This window comes from Corythoichthys intestinalis, chromosome 12 (assembly GCF_030265065.1).
Source record: "Corythoichthys intestinalis isolate RoL2023-P3 chromosome 12, ASM3026506v1, whole genome shotgun sequence".
Taxonomy (NCBI): domain Eukaryota; kingdom Metazoa; phylum Chordata; class Actinopteri; order Syngnathiformes; family Syngnathidae; genus Corythoichthys; species Corythoichthys intestinalis.
The window spans coordinates 33,787,845-33,807,045 of record NC_080406.1 but is presented as its reverse complement, the minus strand read 5'-3'; the positions used below and the strand labels follow the sequence as shown (position 1 = coordinate 33,807,045).

Here is a 19,201-nt window from a genome sequence, read left to right as displayed (position 1 = left end):
ACTCACTGACAAGGTGTGTTGTCACAGATTACTTAAAAACTTAAATTTAATTACTGATTACGCCTCAAAAAAGTAATGTAGTTACTTTACTCATTACTTTATTATCAAGGTAACTAAGTTACTTTACAAGTAATTACTTTTTACCATTTTTTCTCCCTTTGCTGACTAAACATAAATATGACAAGAGGAAAATGTCATTGCATGTAATTGAATTTTTCACATAAGGCTTAGTCTTCGAGTAAGGTGGGGTTTAATTAGTCGATGGAGTTGATTTCAACCACCATTGACTCGCGCTAGCTTAGCCATGCCAGATCCCTGAAACTAATAAATAACTCACAAACTGCACGCAATTTGTTCAAATCAACTCTAACGACTAATCAAACCCCCGCTAACTCAAAGATTAAGCCTAATGTCAATAATTCTGAACCCATTTAAAATAAATACCTAGCCATTAAAATTTTGTCTATAAAAGTTGTAAAGCAATAAAACAAACAACAAAAATGAACGAAATGAACAAGAATCTTTCAAAGTATTTCATAATGGGTCCAAATTATTTTTCGAACAGATCATGTGACTAGTATCTGAAAGACAGTCTTTTGCTTTGCTTAGCTAAAACTACAGCTGAGGATGCAAGATGGATGTTTAGAATTTCTTTAAACCTAAGCTTTCAAAAGTTTCAACAACTACCGTAAGCTTGAACCGAGGATTAAACATGAACAGTGTAAAGATGGATATACTGTATATACAGTACAGGCCAAAAGTTTGGACACACCTCATTCAATGCAATACAAATGATGGTCCCAACCCCATTGAAAAGGAAACTATTTCTATTTATTAACCCTGATAAGGCATACTTGTGAAGTGAAAACCTTTTCAGGTGTCTGTATTTTGAAGCTCATTGAGAGACTGACAAAAGTGTGCAAAAAAAAAAGTACTACGAGCAATGAGTGGATAGTTTGAAGAAAGTAGTAAGATACAGAATATAGAATAGTAATATAGAACCTGTTTTCAGGTATTTAACTTTTTCTTTTGCCAAGTACACAATTCATTCATAGTGTTGAGATCTTCAGTGAGAATTTACAATGTAAATAGTAGAGAAAACGCACAAATTATGAGGGGTGTCCATCAACATGTTTTGCTTCCCCTCCCACAAAAGTCAAACTCCGCCTATGGTTACAAACTGTAACTATAAAATGTACGTAAAGGCTGGTTACAAACTGTAGAAGTGCTCTCTATACCTGTAGGCTGTGCTTCGAGTTGTATAGCGCTGTGCTGTAATTCCAAGTGGTTCCTTGAATTGGATGTGGAGCTTTTAGCGGTCGACAGTCTTTTGAGCAAGCGCAAAGTTTGCAACTTACCGAAATATTTTTGTCTGCTGGACAAAAATGTGAAGTGATGGCTGTATTTCCAGAGAGCAAATGCAGCCATTTGTATTATTTCTTCTGCCTCTTCCATTGCGTCCTGACGATTGTAGATAGGCTATGTTGTATTGGCCGCCGCAGACAGCGCTCACACAGCATGGAAATACGCGTTACCCGTTTTTTTTTCCTCTGATTAGAAAACATGACATGTAATGTCATTCCCAAACTCAAGAGCAACATTTCTATTCTAAATGCTCTTTGTATATGACTAATAGGGGTGTGCTATCTTGGGCACCCCACGATTCGATTGAATTACGATTTAGGACGTTACGTTTCGATTATTGAATGATGATCGCAGTATTGACGATGATCACAATTATCACGATTATCGATTCATCGTACATTACTAATTAATAAAGTAGCCAAACAAATTTATGTCCATTATTTATTTAAAATATCCTAATGATTCAACAGGAACAATGGAAGCATGTCCATACAACAAAAAGCTGGCCTTAAGCTGCTTTTTTTTTTTTTTTTTAACCCTTTAACACCTAAGCCTATTTTGGCCGAATTTGCATGCATTTGATGTTGCCTTTATATTTCAAAGAAAAAAATGTTTACAATGGCCAAGTTGGGTCCCTTTTTCACCTTGAACTTCATGTCCAAACTGTTGTTTTCTTCACTGACCAATTATAATCCACATTTTGGACCCAAAAAGACAAAAAAATCCCAAAATCTTTTTTCAAAATTTGTAATGTTGATGTCCCATTGACAACCAAACATGCTCGACCAACCGTTTTGAAGCTTGATAATATTTATTCAACTTGTTAGGATAAACATTCAATAGAAAAAAAATAAGATTGAATAGTTTTATGTTTGACAATTCAACACAAACAGCAGGTATGGTCATAGGCGTTTTTGGCCTTTACACATACTATGGTCAAAACAGGTTATGTACAGTGCAAAATAGTGAGAAAAAAGATTATATACATCATCTAACACAAAAAGGGTTTGGAGGATATCTCTTTGTGAAGTTAGGTGTTGTACACATCACCTTATCAAAAGTATATACGTTTATGCGATCAAGCTTCTCGAACACACATCTACATAAAATTGAAAAGATTATAGTGAAGAAAAAATATATATAACATTGTAAAAAGTATTTTTAAAAATATTGACAAGTAGTTCAGTTCAATTCAAATTTTTCAGGGATGTGACCCAATAATTATTTTTTTTTTGCGCACTCAATAAAGCCTCTTCTTGAACAGGTCACGGAACTGCGTCACACACGTCTCACAGCCTACTCTTTCGCCGTTTGCGCGCTGCTGTCACTTCTATTTGCCGAGACGGCGACTCATCCAGAGAAAACAACGACAAATACGGCTCATCTTCTTCCTTGACTTAATGACATAATGCATTAGCTTGCACTAAATGGTAGTTTTAGATTCATTCTGCACGTTTCAAAGTCGCTCGCTCAAACCAACCGGCCATTGCTTGCTTGGCATGCCTTCCTTTCATTAGTTGGCGCCTCGCACGGAAATTTATTAAAAATGATCACATTCGGTTCGTCCTTCTTGACATCACAACGCCTCTTGGGATATGTAGTCTTTTGTGCTGCATTCGGTTTTGAAAAAGGACAAGAAATGATGGAAATATGGAGATAGATACATGGTCCATGCAGCGTTTTCATGCATATTTATGAGTTCGATAAAAATATAAAATTCAAATGATATTATCTCCCGTTTTTCTTGGTCGATTGACTTCAAATAAAAACTGGTGTGGACATCAACTTCCGCACTTTCAAATGAGACCAACCAGCGGCACGTGGGTGACGTAATTACAGTGTGACGAAGCTTCAAAGACGATATGCGTAAACGCGTCGCTGCCGACACGTTCGGTGTTAAAGGGTAAACAAGAAAGTGCAAAAACATTACCATTTTAAAGGCAGTACTTATTTCTCAACATGCCTGTACAACACACAGCTGACCTTGAAATGCTCTTTTTCACAAGTAGGTGCAAAAACATTAGCTGTTCGAAGGCAGTTCATATTTCTCTCAACAATGCAATAAAAAATTTACACTGGTGGAGTGAGTTCCACATTTTCTGGATTTAGAGATAAGACATAACCAATATACTTTGTTTTCACATATTTCTGTACTATTTCGCACGTTTGTAGTGTTACCGCTGTTGAAAGGTGGAAAAGCGCTATATAAGTATAACACCATTTACCATTTACTTAATCCTGGTTTTAAACGTTCCGCATCTGGAATAACTTTTGTACACCACCAAACGACGCACAACTTGATGTGGAAACACACGTTAGCAAAGTCGCTAATTAGCATAGCACTCGGTGCTAACTAGTAACATCTTAAAAACAACAACAATAAAGGCTAAACAGTACAAGAGGGTTCGTGTACTCACCTCTTATAGACGCACACGGGACTTAGCAACACACTCGGAACATTTTCCAATTAACACGACTTGAACCTACTGCTGGACAACTGAAAGGCAAGGAGCAACGAACTATCTCTCTTCCCCTCTCGCTCTAAAACCTAACTTCCGCACAGAAGCGCGACCACCGGTTTCCTGCCTGTCTCATACACAAATTTATTATCAAGTCTTTTGAAAAGGAGTAAATCTGTCGCTCAGTAACCTGCTGCATCTATCATAACGTTGTGCGTGTGTGCGTCCCGTAAAGGTGTCCGGGCGGCAGGCATGTCTTGAATTTCGTTCCGCTACTAGTGGCTGTCATAAAGTTATTTGGGAAAAATCATCGTTTCTAAACATTTATGAATCATAATCGAATCGTCACGTGTCGAATCGCCATGCATCTAATAATTGAATTTTTGGCACACCTTTACCCTACAGTATTCTTCATTCTACATACATTATGAGGCAATCACAAAATAGTAACGCACAGGCACGAAGGAAACTAACTTTAATCAGATTAATGGTTTGGAAATATGAATGCGTTAGATTGCTCGTTACTAAAAGAAAGTCATCCGATTGCAGTAACGCGTTACTGACAACACCGCTTACAAGTCAGCACTTCCTACCTCAGAATTGAGCCGAATGTCAGCCAGTTGTATTGTAGCTCACTTTCCATTAAAATCAAATCAAATCAATGGTTTTAAAAGACTCGAACATTCTAATACTCTACAATTATCAGCCATTCATAATAATCGTTTTAAATGATGAAACAATGTCCTGGCTTCAGTGAGCCATTGGATTTGTAGAAGGATTTGAATAGCAGAAGGAAAAGATTTGTGCAGTGTTTCATAATACTCAAGAGGACCAAACAGCTCTTCTATTCCAGTCTGTAATTACTTCCATTTACCAGACGTTTCTTTGCAGCGTCAATGACACACTTGATGGTGAGCAGGGTTATTAGGTTTCAAAGAAGTATACATTTTCAATGGGGGAAAAGATTGGAAAAATGTATTTAGCTCATTTTCCAAAGACCTGAATGCCCTACAAAAACTTCTGTTTTCTTCCGTTTTTCCCAAAGTCGCCCAAGTCGGCATTCATCAGCGCAGCCAAAAAGGCCAAGTTAAAGACAAATCCTGTGAAAGTCCGCTTTGCCGAAGAAGTCATCATCAACGGCCAGGTTCCTGTAAGTCGCTCACGAAATGTTTTTGTGTTCTCGAAGCTGACACAGAGCAGATAAGCCAATATTTCTTTTCATCACGCCGGAATAGAAAATGTGTAGGCGTGAGTGACAGATGGAGGCACATGCTCCCACAAAACACTTGACGGGTTTGTAAAATGTGTCACAAAGAAAGAGCAACTACGAAGTGTGTTTACTGTGAGAACTGATTTGGGAAAAGCTGATACATCGCTCCACATTGCATTAACCTGTGGGGCTCAGTCATCTTAAAAGAATGGTAATTCTATAGTGCTGCGTCAGGAAGCACTTAACTAAGAACCTGCAAATAACAAAAGGTTGGCCTACTTTAACCAATAACACTGAATAATTGACTAGTTGGGTCAAGTGATGACTCTACAATACATTAAAGAGAACATAAATCATTCTGCTGAATGTACAATTAACTATCTACATTGCACTACAGTGATCCCTCGCTACTTCGCGCTTCAAACTTCGCGGCCACAGTCCATCACAGATTTTTTTTTTTTTTCAATTAAAAAATAAATACCGTAAGTTCCCGGATATAAGGCGCACCCGTGTATAATGCACACCCCAAATTTACTTGTAAAATCTAGGGGAAATTATTGTACCCATTTATAACGCACACCCTAATTTTAGCACCAATAAATAGAAGAATACAAGAAAACAGAGCTCGTGTACAGATACAGAAATGTCATTTTACTGAATGGTGAAACACAGCACAAGCATAGTATATTGGTAGTTCAAAACATTACCATAAACTGACAATATTTACGGTAATAATATGATTTGACAACTTCTCCAACTAACCAGAATCTAGGAGAAAACAAAACAGATGTGACTTTTATTTTAAAGGCTGCTGTATAACTTGCTCGTTTCATCATGATGAATAAATGTTTCTTCCATGGATTGATACGGTAAAATAAAAGTGAGAACGTAAGTCGGAATTCCGAGAGAGCTCATCGCTGTCGACACGACAGTAACAATAGGAACTATTGTTATTTGGGTTTGAATTTCCCGAGGGACAGATATAGTTGACAGACACACACAGGAAGTCTGTGTTGTTACGTTTGTTATGGTCCGAGTTGCGGATCTGCAATAAATGTTGACTCAAATGAGTTCAAGAAAATAAATTCTGTGCTTTATGAAGAGTGAAAAAAAGCAGAATTTAACACAGACAAAATCATTCGGCCGATCAGAGTGAAGTATTACCGAAACAAAATGGTGATGTCACGTACCGTAATGGTCGGCAACGGATTGCTGCATACGTTTCTTCAACACAACGTGGCCGTGTCAATTTTAAAAAATCGGTTTATATACAGTGTGTATATATATATATATACAGTGTGTATATATATATATATATATATATATATATATATATATATATATATATATATATAGTTTATAATGCGCACCATGATTTTACAAGTTGATTTTGGGGAAAAAAACTGTGCGTTATATTCGGGAAATTACGGTAAATAAATACAGATGAGCTGTCCCGAGCCGATCATGTAGTCTCACTCTCCCTCCCCCCCTCTCCCTGCTCTTTGTTGGTCAGGCAATGCACTGGCGTTGCTTATTAAAGTTAACGATGATTGACAGACCTTTTGGGTTGGATTTTGCCAGAGACGCGAACTTCAAAGCGCCGCATGTGTCAATCATCGTTTAACTTGTAAAACAGTTGCTGATTTTGTGTAAGTGAGCGGTTTGAGCGGATTTGAGTAAACTCACTCAATGAAGCATTTAATAAAGCCAAGCATTTTTCTACTTTATTCTTGTGGGAAAAAATAATTCAGTGGGACAGTAACATGTTCAAAACTTATCATAAGTATTACATTTGAAGTGCTTAAAAAACATTTATTAAAATATATATACATGCCTGAGTTGTTTTTTTTAATTATACTTTGGGGAAAAGTGAAAAAATATGTCCTATATGTATCTCTTTCCAATGCTAAATCTGAATAAATACATCGAACACACACACAAAAAAATGGGGGCGTTGGTTCTGGTTCCCTTTAACCGCAAAAAAACAAGGGATCACTGTATATCATATTAGCGCTCATCCATACACTAGCAGTTGGGTACCTTTAGTTTTTTATCTTTTAGCTCTACATTGATAAGGAAAGTCGCAAGACTGTCAAGAATGGAGTCATTTACTGTATTTCTGTACAAGTAGTGGTGCACTGATGTAACGTTTTGCCAAATTGGAATGCGTACATAAGCCCCAATATTGAAATGTATGATGAATAAATACAAATGATAAATGCATGGAAATTTAATGATAAAATTGGGAACTTTGTGGAATCAAATTGGCGATAAAAACACAAATAGAAGAAGCACATCTCCTGATTGCCTGCCTAAGTGTTTGAATGGCTAATGTTAAGTTTGTACAAAGCTACCTCATTATCCTTTGGCTGTAGGTTCAAAATGATAAACAGCCAGGCTGTTTATTTCCAGGCTTTTATCCTTAACTTTAAAGTAACCATCTTGTGACCCACGTACCCACAGCACAGTAAAAAAGCAGACGATCATTTTAAACAGTCTGTTCTTCTGTTCTCCTCTGATGACTCTCTTGTTTTCATTCCTCTCCCAGGAAACTGTGAAGGACAACTCGCTTCTTTTTATGCCAAATGTTCTCAAGGTCTACCTGGAGAATGGTCAGACTAAATCATTTAAATTTGACAGCAACACATCTATTAAGGTAGGTGGCATCTGTATCAAATCTGGTTGTGTCTGAACGGATTAAAAAATGCGACAAACTTTGATGCGGCCCTCTGAACACAGTTCCCTGCATTACTTAGAAGTTGTAATGATCTTGCCATTTTTATTTTAAAAGGATGTCATCTTAACACTGCAAGAGAAGCTATCCATTAAGAGCATTGAACACTTCTCTCTGATTTTGGAGCATAGAGCTGAAGGATCAGCCAGCAAGCTCATGCTGCTCCATGAGCAAGAGATGCTAACTCAGGTAAGACAGTCGTATAATACATTTAAAAGTTCAACAACTGTCCTTAAAGGGGGTGCCTATGAACAGTGACACCACAACGAAAAGTAGCTGTTCCAGAGAATAGATTGTATTTTACTTTTAAAAATCCCAGTTTGATTTAATGCTTAAACAAAGGATCAGCTGTTTATTGAAACCTATGAGGTAGTGTGGATGTTGAAAATCGTAATATGCTAAAGTTACTGTGTGGTCAATGTAAAAAAAAATTTCATTTTTAGAGCAACTCGGTTTTGTCCATCGCCGTCAATGGCAGCCAATGAGTAATAAGAGGATGCGCAAGTAATGTTTGACTTAATTTGTTACTGTTTATCTCTGACTCTTCTTGTAGGTGACAAAGAGGCCGGGGTCACATAAAATGAAATGTTTTTTTCGCATCACTTTCGTCCCAAAGGACCCATTAGAGCTGCTTAGGAGAGACGCAACAGCATTTGAGTATCTCTATGTCCAGGTGAGTAACAATATGTCGATCAATATAATGCCTACGGCAATATGCCCTTCCAGGTCATGTAAATGCATGTTACTGTGGAATTGTGTCCTGAATCAGTAACATAATCTGTTGTCCTCTTTTTTTGCTACATCCAAAGAGCTGTAATGATGTGGTACTGGAACGATTTGGGTCAGAGCTGAAATATGACACTGCCCTCCGTCTGGCCGCCCTGCAAATGTATATACTAACCCTCAATACCAAACAGTCCCAGAAAGTGTCCCTCAAATATATTGAGTAAGTAAAAAATATTTTATAAAGCTTGACTTGTGGCTGATAGTTTCATTCCATCTTATGCAGTACTATTTGATGTAGTACCACCCGTACCAGTATGAGCTACTGATGAGTTAATAGCCCAGATAGTGACATTACATGTCACGCGATGCTCTTTCCCCACAATTGATTGACCTTCTGTAATGTCTATGAATTGTGTATCCGCAGGAAGGAATGGGGGCTGGCCTTGTTCCTGCCTCCTGCAGTGTTGTCCAGCATGAAAGAGAAAAACATCAAAAAAGCCCTCACTCACATCCTCAAAACCAACCAGAATTTGGTTCCACCTGGTAAAAAGGTAACGGGATATGACCATGGAACAAAACGTTTTACTAATCTTGCTATGATACACAAAGAATGTCTAAGAAATCATCTGAATATGAATTATATTTGACTGTATCTAATGTTGCGCATTGCAGCTGACCGCCTTGCAAGCTAAGGTCCATTATCTAAAGTATCTCAGTGACTTGAGGCTCTATGGTGGTCGGGTGTTTAAGTCTACACTTATTGTAAGTGAAACAATTCCTTATAATTTTGGCAAGAGGAATGAAAGCATTAACCCTTCTGATAAGTATGCATGAAGAACTGATAGCAGTCTTGGTTCTTTTTACAGCAAGGCGAGAAACACACTGAAGTGACCTTGTTGGTTGGGCCCAAATATGGCATCAGCCATGTGATTAACACCAAAACAAACTTGGTGGCACTGCTGGCTGATTTCAGCCATGTCAATCGTATTGAGATGTATGCAGAAGAAGAAAACAAAGTGAGAGTGGAGCTCCATGTTCTTGATGTTAAGGTTGGAATTTTTGCTATATGTTTTACCAAACACAAGTCAATTTAAATGTACCAATAAATCATTGTGAATTAGCTATTTAGTAAGTTTACTAGTTTCCCTTGTTTACAGCCCATCACTCTCTTAATGGAGTCTGTTGATGCAATGAATCTGGCCTGTCTGACCGCTGGGTACTACAGATTACTGGTGGACTCTCGGCGCTCTATCTTCAGTGTGGCCAAGAAGACAGACGGTTCTGACATAAGTATGTCTACAACGGCAAGAAGATGTCTTGGTCCAGTCCATAGATTTTTTTTCTATTTGTTCTTATCTTTACAGGCCATGCAGCAAGGATCAAGCAGAATTACCAGGCAATCGAGTGTACATATAGCACACCCCAGAAGGGATATGAAGACAAAAACAACCAGAGGTGCAGCCAGGATTTTTCAGACCGGGAGTGTGAATACCTTGACCACAGCAGATGTGAAGGCCAACCATCCTACATGGCTGAGATTCACCAGGCTCAGCATGCGATACGTCTGGTTGAAAGAGCAGAGTTCTGCAGGATACCACCCACCCAAACATACCTTAATGTCCCACGAGCCAAAGGCCAAGAACCATGTAGGAATGCAAAGGTGTCTTTCATATTTGGAGATCCTCCCTTGGACACTGTAAACCCTCAAAATCTGGGTTACCAGAGACTAATGGATGACAGTTCCGAGATTATAGACAATCACAGCCCAATGTACAGGCGTCTTGAGGAGGACTACAAGATGATGGATGCCCTAGAAGACGGTGATGTGTACCAGTATTCCACCAAAATGTTTGAGGAGCCGCTTCTGCATGATATCTGTTACGCAGAGACAACTGATGACGCAGAGGATGAAGATGACATTAGCTGCGAAGAGGACATGGTGATGAGTGACATTGACAAGCCTACATTGTTCTCCCTCTCAGGGTCCAGCGATGACATCATTGATTTGACCTCTCTCCCTCCCCCGCCGGAGTGTAACGACGAGGAGGATAGTGACGTACTGCTGCACTCTCTTAACCTTGCAATTGCCGCTCCTCCTCCTGGCTTCAGGGACAGCTCAGATGAGGAGGAGCAGCAGGAGACTGGGAGTCAAGCCCAGGGGGGCTGCAATGACATCCCCGTGTCCCTCATTGATTCAGTACCGGCCCACAGAGCTCAAAATCAGGGGGAACCCCTGGACGAGGCTGTTGTGTCAACTTTGCAGGCGCTCGAGGCCCTCGCTGCATCTGAAGAACCCGCGCAACCTGAGAACAGCACAGGTTCCCCATTTACTATTGTAACATTCATTCATTAACATCACAAATATTCAATTCACTAACTTTTCATGTCATGTTGTTCATTTTTTCCAATAAAACCCACTTTGTTTTATATTTCCATTCGTCTTAGTTTCTTCATTCATTTGTGCATAAACATTCACATTCATTACCATACCGTTTATTTGTTCATTTTGTTATGTTGTGGCTTTTTTGTTGTTTAGGGGTTCTATTTTCGTGTCCAATGCTGGTCGAGACTTGCGTGTTGTTGAACATGCCAAGTACGCAAGCAGGTTTTTTTTTTTTTTTCCAAGTGTACATATGCAGTTTACAAAGAGCTACTGTACTGTACTGCCATTGAGCCCAACTGAGTCCATGTCTAATCCCCCTCCCCCAAGATCGCACTCGCATATTTTTAGAAATATAGCTATATAAAGCTTGAAAATCACACCCTTGTTCTGTTACTACCAATCCATCAATAGTCCAAGGTTAGCACTGACACAAAAATCTGTATGTGCTGAATTTTACCACCAAACCCACCAACACCTGAATAGAGAGCCCAGGTTTTTACCAAGGTACCAAAAATACTTGTGAATAGACATAAGCCATTTCATTTAACCAGTGGAATTAAGTCTTTCACATTTTACCATTATTAAATGTACTGCAAATTGTCAGCGTTATGAAACAAACACACAAAAAAAGCATTTCAAGAAGCCTTTTCGGCTTAATGCTATTAACTATTTTCATTTTTATGGTGATTTTAGATGTCTGTAATTCATTTACAAAAGAAAAAGAATGTATGTGAAGATAGCTGTTTTTTGTATTCAGTAAAATAGGTAAGTTAAGAATGCTCCCAAAAATTCCATGTTCATGATTTCATGTTCTGATTGTTTTCTTGAGGCCCACGATGAATGAGCTGATGAGGTTTATGTCTTTCTGTGGCACACAGGTGTCGAAATATCACGAGCATTCAGTCCCGAGTCGTCCGACTCCGGCAATGAGACAAACTCATCCGAGATGACTGAAAGTTCTGAACTGGCCTCCACCCAGAGACACTCAGACCACCACTTGAGGATGCATTTAGCTGTGGCAGAAGGTTACCATGCCACAAATGACGAAAAGACAGAAGGTCTTGGTGATGGTGGAGCCGGAAATACGCAGGAGCAAATCGAGGAGCTAAAATCCACGGCCACTGCCTCTTCACAGCTTTTTCACTCTGACGGTGGCGAGATGGAGCCAGAGACAATGGAAATCAAATCAGTCAGCGAATACTTTACAAAGTTACACATTGGCTCAGTTATGAGCAAACACAAAGGAAAACAGGGCGAGTTAGAGAACCAAATTCAAGGAGACACATGTGATTCGTCAGAAAGATCCCACGTGACTTCCCAAGACCAAGCCAAAGAAGAGCCTCCGCATCTTGTTGGGAGGTATAATACCTTCACGGTGAGAGATTCCTATTATGTCAATCAGCTGGATCTAGGACGAACGCCCCTCAAAGACCGACATCAAAAATGGCTGCACAGAGCGCCAGCAAACAAAATGGACGAGGCTCTCTCCCCCGAATATGTGAATGAGTCACAGGCCTCCCACACAGACAGGTTGACAGTGAAAGGAGGAAAACAGGACTCTGATGAAAGAAGCCAACCGTTAAATGCCCAACTCCGCTCTCCTTCCAAAGGACCGGAGGGCAATGATACTTCACGGGATGGTGAGCAGCAAATTAAGGCGACGTCATCAGAGCAAGATGTCACAAGGCTATACGAATACCACTTGAGCAAGCGCATGTCATCCTTGCAAAGTGAGGGGGCTCATTCTCTCCAAAGTTCACAGTGTTCCTCTATAGATGCCGGATGTAGCACAGGTAGCAGCAGCTGTGTCACTCCAATGGATTCTCCTCTTTGTGTCACGGACAACACACATGTTCTGTCCGAGTCTTCCCTGAAGGGGCTGAGTTATGTAACATGTGCTGAGGATAAGGTCTATGTTCCTTCAGGCCAAAATAAAGAAGGGACGCAACTACGAAAGACCCAGGCAACGACCAGTTCTGACTCTGGGTTTGGAAGTAGCCGGGACAGTGGTCACAGATTATCAAAGATAAAAGAAACCACAGGTAAAACTATGTCCTACCAATCACTCACTTGCATCAATTAATAAAAGTATATGGCGGAAAACAAGACTGATAAAGCAGTTTCTGCTCTTGCACTCCTCTTTAAAAGAAACTGCAGTATTTTAAGCCAAAACAGCTGTTGTGTTTGAAAGAACAATATGTCTTTATGCTGCCATAGCAGATTCATGGCTCAATAAGCCCCCGAACTATTTTTAATTTGTCCGTTTTACCTTGAAAACCCCCGTTTACAGACGTCGCGCAACCGCTTTTGCTTGAGCCTAGCCATAAAAAGACGCTAAGTAATTATATTTACCATTCAAAATGTCTTTCATTTTTAGTTTAGAATCATTCATTGATGTCTAATATTTAGGTTGAAAAAAAAAACGACTTTAAAAAATTATTCACTCCCATATTTTAAACTTTTAAACAAATTACGACACAATGAAAAATTTGGCGTCTGTAAAAAAAGTCACGGCTATCTACAGTGCCTTGCAAAAGTATTCGGCCCCCTTGAACCTTGCAACCTTTCGCCACATTTCAGGCTTCAAACATAAATATATAAAATTTTAATTTTTTGTCAAGAATCAACAACAAGTGGGACACAATCGTGAAGTGGAACAAAATTTATTGGATAATTTAAACTTTTTTAACAAATCAAAAACTGAAAAGTGGGGCGTGCAATATTATTCGGCCCCCTTGCGTTAATACTTTGTAGCGCCACCTTTTGCTCCAATTACAGCTGCAAGTCGCTTGGGGTATGTTTCTATCAGTTTTGCACATCGAGAGACTGACATTCTTGCCCATTCTTCCTTGCAAAACAGCTCGAGCTCAGTGAGGTTGGATGGAGAGTGTTTGTGAACAGCAGTCTTCAGCTCTTTCCACAGATTCTCCATTGGATTCAGGTCTGGACTTTGACTTGGCCATTCTAACACCTGGATACGTTTATTTTTTAACCATTCCATTGTAGATTTGGCTTTATGTTTTGGATCATTGTCCTGTTGGAAGATAAATCTCCGTCCCAGTCTCAGGTCTTGTGCAGATACCAACAGGTTTTCTTCCAGAATGTTCCTGTATTTGGCTGCATCCATCTTCCCGTCAATTTTAACCATCTTCCCTGTCCCTGTTGAAGAAAAGTAGGCCCAAACCATGATGCTGCCACCACCATGTTTGACAGTGGGGATGGTGTGTTCAGGGTGATGAGTGTGTTGCTTTTACGCCAAACATATCGTTTTGCATTGTGGCCAAAAAGTTCAATTTTGGTTTCATCTGACCAGAGCACCTTCTTCTACATGTTTGGTGTGTCTCCCAGGTGGGTTGTGGCAAACTTTAAACGAGACTTTTTATGGATATCTTTGAGAAATGGCTTTCTTCTTGCCACTCTTCCATAAAGGCCAGATTTGTGTAGTGTACGACTGATTGTTGTCCTATGGACAGACTCTCCCACCTCAGCTGTAGATCTCTGCAGGTCATCCAGAGTGATCATGGGCCTCTTGGCTGCATCTCTGATCAGTTTTCTCCTTGTTTGAGAAGAAAGTTTGGAAGGACGGCCGGGTCTTGGTAGATTTGCCGTGGTCTGATGCTCCTTCCATTTCAATATGATGGCTTGCACAGTGCTCCTTGAGATGTTTAAAGCTTGGGAAATCTTTTTGTATCCAAATCCGGCTTTAAACTTCTCCACAACAGTATCTCGGACCTGCCTGGTGTGTTCCTTGGTTTTCATAATGCTCTCTGCACTTTAAACAGAACCCTGAGACTATCACAGAGCAGGTGCATTTATACGGAGACTTGATTACACACAGGTGGATTCTATTTATCATCATCGGTCATTTAGGACAACATTGGATCATTCAGAGATCCTCACTGAACTTCTGGAGTGAGTTTGCTGCACTGAAAGTAAAGGGGCCGAATAATATTGCACGCCCCACTTTTCAGTTTTTTATTTGTTAAAAAAGTTTAAATTATCCAATAAATGTTGTTCCACTTCACGATTGTGTCCCACTTGTTGTTGATTCTTGACAAAAAAATTAAATTTCATATCTTTATGTTTGAAGCCTGAAATGTGGCGAAAGGTTGCAAGATTCAAGGGGGCCGAATACTTTTGCAAGGCACTGTATCTCATAACTATCGCTTAATTGTATTTTTTTGTGACTGTCGCATTTTCCCCGATATGTTAGATGATAAATAATCAATCCAAACAAAAAAAATAAATAAAAATAATGTTTAAAAGGGTAACTATATGAAAAAGAAAATCTCAACCATTCTTTGTTGTCTGCGATTTCTGCATCGCGACCCTTGTTATATCACCATGTTTCAACCATAAAATCTAAAAAAAAATCTGGCTGTGGCCATTCACAGCTGTGTCTTGACACTGGGTGATACATGCTACATGGAGTTTTGGGATCGAAACAAGATAAGTACGCGATAATATCTAGTTAAAATAGTGGCGTCTTTAATTCTGCTCTTGCGTGCTCTCACCTCCAGTTAGGGTTTTGCTGTTTAACCCTTGAGAGTCGAAGGACGCGCCGGCGCGTCCTCAGCGCACGTCGTCTTTGAAGCGCCCTCACGTTTTAATTACGTCACCCACATGCCGTTGGTTGGTCTCGTTTTAAAGTGCGGAAGTTGCGGTTTACTCTCGTTATTATTTGAAGTCAATCGACCAACTAGAACGTGAGATATTGTCATTTAAGTTTTATAGTTTTATTGTCCTCTCAAAAAAACATTAAAACGCTGCATGGATCATTTGTTTATGTCTATATTTCCATCATTTCTAGTCCTTTTTCAAAACGGAAGCTCCATGAAAAAAACACAAATCAAACGAACCCTTTCGAAGTCACAGTGGAAGCACAAAATGCATTTTTTTTTGTTTTTTTATAAATATAACTGCGGTGCGAGGTTCAACCGAACGAGAGGGAGGAGGAGTGTTCTGAAGCAGCGAGGTGGCGAGCGACGGCCAGTTGGATACTGCTGGATCGAGCAGCGACTTTGTGTGACTTTGACAATGAACGGAAAACTAAATTTAGCGCAAGCAATTGTGCTTCTGATCAACTTGAGGAAGAGGATGGTCCAAATTCGTCATCATCGTCTTCTTCGGAAGAGTCCTCGAGTGAAGATAGTGACAGATTTGAACACGTGGGTGACGCCATCGACGAGCAGAGGTAAACCAACTCACTCTTTTTTCTCATGCTGAAAACGTTTCTTTTGAAAGTTTCTTTTGATATTGCAAGACAAAGTTAATTTTGATGCAATATAAGTGTGTTTGTGTATATAATAATAAAATGTGCATATCAGATCAAAGTCGTACGTGCACTGTGGGTATCCCAGGCAGGAATTTATAATTTGTGGTGTTCTTCTTTCTATATGAAGATTAGGGATGTAGCACATATTCAGCTATGGTATTCTTTCTATTGTCATACATATAGATTTCCATTATTATTTATTGCTGTATATATTTTTATTTTATACTTTATTATTTTCATAAATACTGACTTATTTTCATGTACATTTATAGTGACAATGAAAGCAAAGTGAAATGAAAATGGAAGGGTGGAAAGAGGACCGACACCCCATGGAAGTGTGAGCTGTGTGATGTAGCCGTGTCTAATTCCAGGACGAAACTGCTTTTCGGAGTGGCATGACTGAAAAAAATTTAACTTAAATGCTTTTTTCCCCCCAATGTTATATATATATTTTTTTCCCACATCAATCTTCTCAATTTGTGTATATAAATGTGTGTTCAAGAAGCTTGATTGTGTGTACATAGTTTTCATCAGGCGATTGGCCGCAATACCTAAACTCATAAAGAGATGGCCTCAACACTTTTTGTGTTAGATGGTATATATTTTTTCACTGTTCTTCACTGTTAGGTCTGCTGTATATAACCTGTTTTGACTGGAGCATGTATAAAGGCAAAAAACGCCTATGGCTATACCTGTTGTTTATGTTGAATTGTCAAATATAAGACTATTTATTCTAAATTTTTTTGGTTGAATGTTCATCCTAACATGTTGAATAAATATTACAAAGTTTCAAAACGGTTCGTTACGCATGTTTGGTTGTCAATTGGACATCAATATTAAAAATTTTGACAAAACGATTTTGGAATTTTTGGTCTTTTTGGGCCCAAAATGATGATTTATAATTGATCAGTGAAGGAAACAACAATTTGGACATGAAGTTCAAGGTGTCACAAAAAAAGGGACCAAACCAGGCCATCGTAAACAATTCTTTCTTTGAAATATAAAGGCAACTTCAAAGGCATGCAAAATCAGACAAAATAGGCCCAGACCTTAAAGGGTTAAACAAAAACATTTTTTTTTCAAAATGCCCGCCTGTTCCAAATTTATATTTCCCCCAGAAAATTGAGATTTTAAGCTTTCCAATGATGCATCACACATGCAAATAGGACAATTTTGAAATTTGGCCAAATTGGGGGTCTCAGAGCGGAACTTCAAGTCGCCTGAGTGTTTTCCGCCATATATTAAATGAGAAGCTTAGTTAGACTGAAAACATTCACAAATATTGTATTTAACAATAATTAACATGTCTGTGATCAAAACCAAGACTTGCCCAAGACCAGAGCTGACCGACACTGAAGATAATTATTCACACCTTAAATGAACAAATGCCTAAAACACTATGCTATATTAAGTTCGCACTATGCATGAACCACCATGTCCACATCCACACTTGAGCGCACACACATATCACATGGATCCACGTTAGATCACAGGTACCCAGTAGGCGGAGTCCTAAAAATAATTACTCCCCTGTAGTTAGAAGTGCGAGGCTCTCCTCTGGAATGGACAGTGTTGGGAATATTGGGGTTATTTTTTCAGTAACGGGGTAATCTAACTAATTATTTTTCCGCCGTTACAACGCCGTTACCGTTAGTGACGGTCAAAAGCGGTGCATTACTTACTTTGAATAAATTGAAGAAACTACCAGCCGTAGCGAGTCTACTCTGCTCTGTTTATTTGTCATCCAAGACTTGGGGTGCGTTCAGGTTCATGGCAATGAAAATAGTAAACACACATAGCCTACCTTTGCAAGAACGATGGAGTTACCGTTTGATACGGTCATAATGTGCAGGTGCTCCACCCATCCGCAGCAAAACTGTTCGTAGCTTTGTAGCAATTTGTAATTTCGGAATCGCTGATGAATTTAATAACATACACCAAACAATAAATACAGCAGAATGTCCATTTCGCGTAATTGTGGAAGCCCGTTGACATCTTTACTCCATTTGTCTTCAGCTTGCTCATAAGGGTCAACATTGTTCACATCCTTAAGTTTGATCACATATCTGTACTTCGCCTTAGTAACGAGTTTGTCTCTTTATCGAACTGGCAAGTTAAAGCTTAATGTCCCGCGAGCAGGACCTGCTTCCATTATGGCTGCATTGTTGTCAAATCTCACGTGATCCCCCATTCTGTGACGTTAACGCTCGAGCCTAATAGCGCACGTACTTCAGAGCCGGTTGTTTATATGTGAATTGTCTTGCCCTGTGTTTGTATATGTGTATTTGTTGTTAATAAAGTTAGTTTGAAAAAAAAAAACAACAACAACTTCAGAGTTTTCACACACAAACCGGAACAGCGCGTGCGGCAAACACACACATGCAAAACGGATGCAGAGGGATATGATGACAGAGCATTCAGAGGAAAATTTGTCCTTACGAGGTGGAGATACAAACACTATTTCAAGTTGGTCGAAATAAAAGGACAGAACGTGCATGTAAAGTGTAATTTATGTCCCGGGGTAAAGCTTTTGTCGACATCTGTGGTAAGCAATTCAAATCTGTTTATTGTTGTTGCACTTCAAGTGTAGGATAAATCTGTTGCTGGTGAGGTGCAATATTACAAGGTTCTATAACACAACTACCTGTCTGTTCTTCTCTATTCAACTGACTTGAATACTGCTCAGAAAATTTCAAATTCTTTGACATATAACAACTTCTTTTTAAAGTAACGGAAATAGTTATTTTCCCTGGTAACTAGTTACTTTTACTATAGAGTAATTCAGTTACTAACTCAGTTACTTTTTGGAAGAAGTAGTGAGTAACCATAACTAATTACTTTTTTAAAGTAACGTGTCCAACACCGGGAATGGACTCATCACAAAGAAATGAGGGTCTAGCACTGAATTACAATTCCCATCTGTATTTTTCATTTGTGTACGTTTGTTAATCTTTTAGAGAAAAAGCAAAAACTGATACTCAGGATTTTTGGCTCTTATTGAACATTTCAAGCTCACTGCATAAAAACCCAGCATAACTGTTAGCTTTTA

General features: G+C 39.1%; 1 protein-coding gene across 5 annotated transcripts in view; it reads left to right on the top strand.

Moving 5' to 3' along the window:
• The window catches only part of frmpd4 (FERM and PDZ domain containing 4), a 98,240-nt gene that overhangs the window by 77,048 nt on the left and 1,991 nt on the right, over positions 1-19,201 (top strand). For all 5 annotated transcript variants that reach the window (XM_057851790.1, XM_057851791.1, XM_057851792.1 and 2 more), the window contains 11 exons: positions 4,870-4,974; positions 7,583-7,690; positions 7,826-7,957; positions 8,322-8,441; positions 8,578-8,714; positions 8,919-9,045; positions 9,167-9,256; positions 9,361-9,543; positions 9,652-9,784; positions 9,859-10,812; positions 11,756-12,919. In XM_057851790.1, the coding sequence (XP_057707773.1) occupies positions 4,870-4,974; positions 7,583-7,690; positions 7,826-7,957; positions 8,322-8,441; positions 8,578-8,714; positions 8,919-9,045; positions 9,167-9,256; positions 9,361-9,543; positions 9,652-9,784; positions 9,859-10,812; positions 11,756-12,919 (3,253 nt within the window). The remainder of the gene's footprint in view (positions 1-4,869; positions 4,975-7,582; positions 7,691-7,825; positions 7,958-8,321; positions 8,442-8,577; positions 8,715-8,918; positions 9,046-9,166; positions 9,257-9,360; positions 9,544-9,651; positions 9,785-9,858; positions 10,813-11,755; positions 12,920-19,201) is intronic.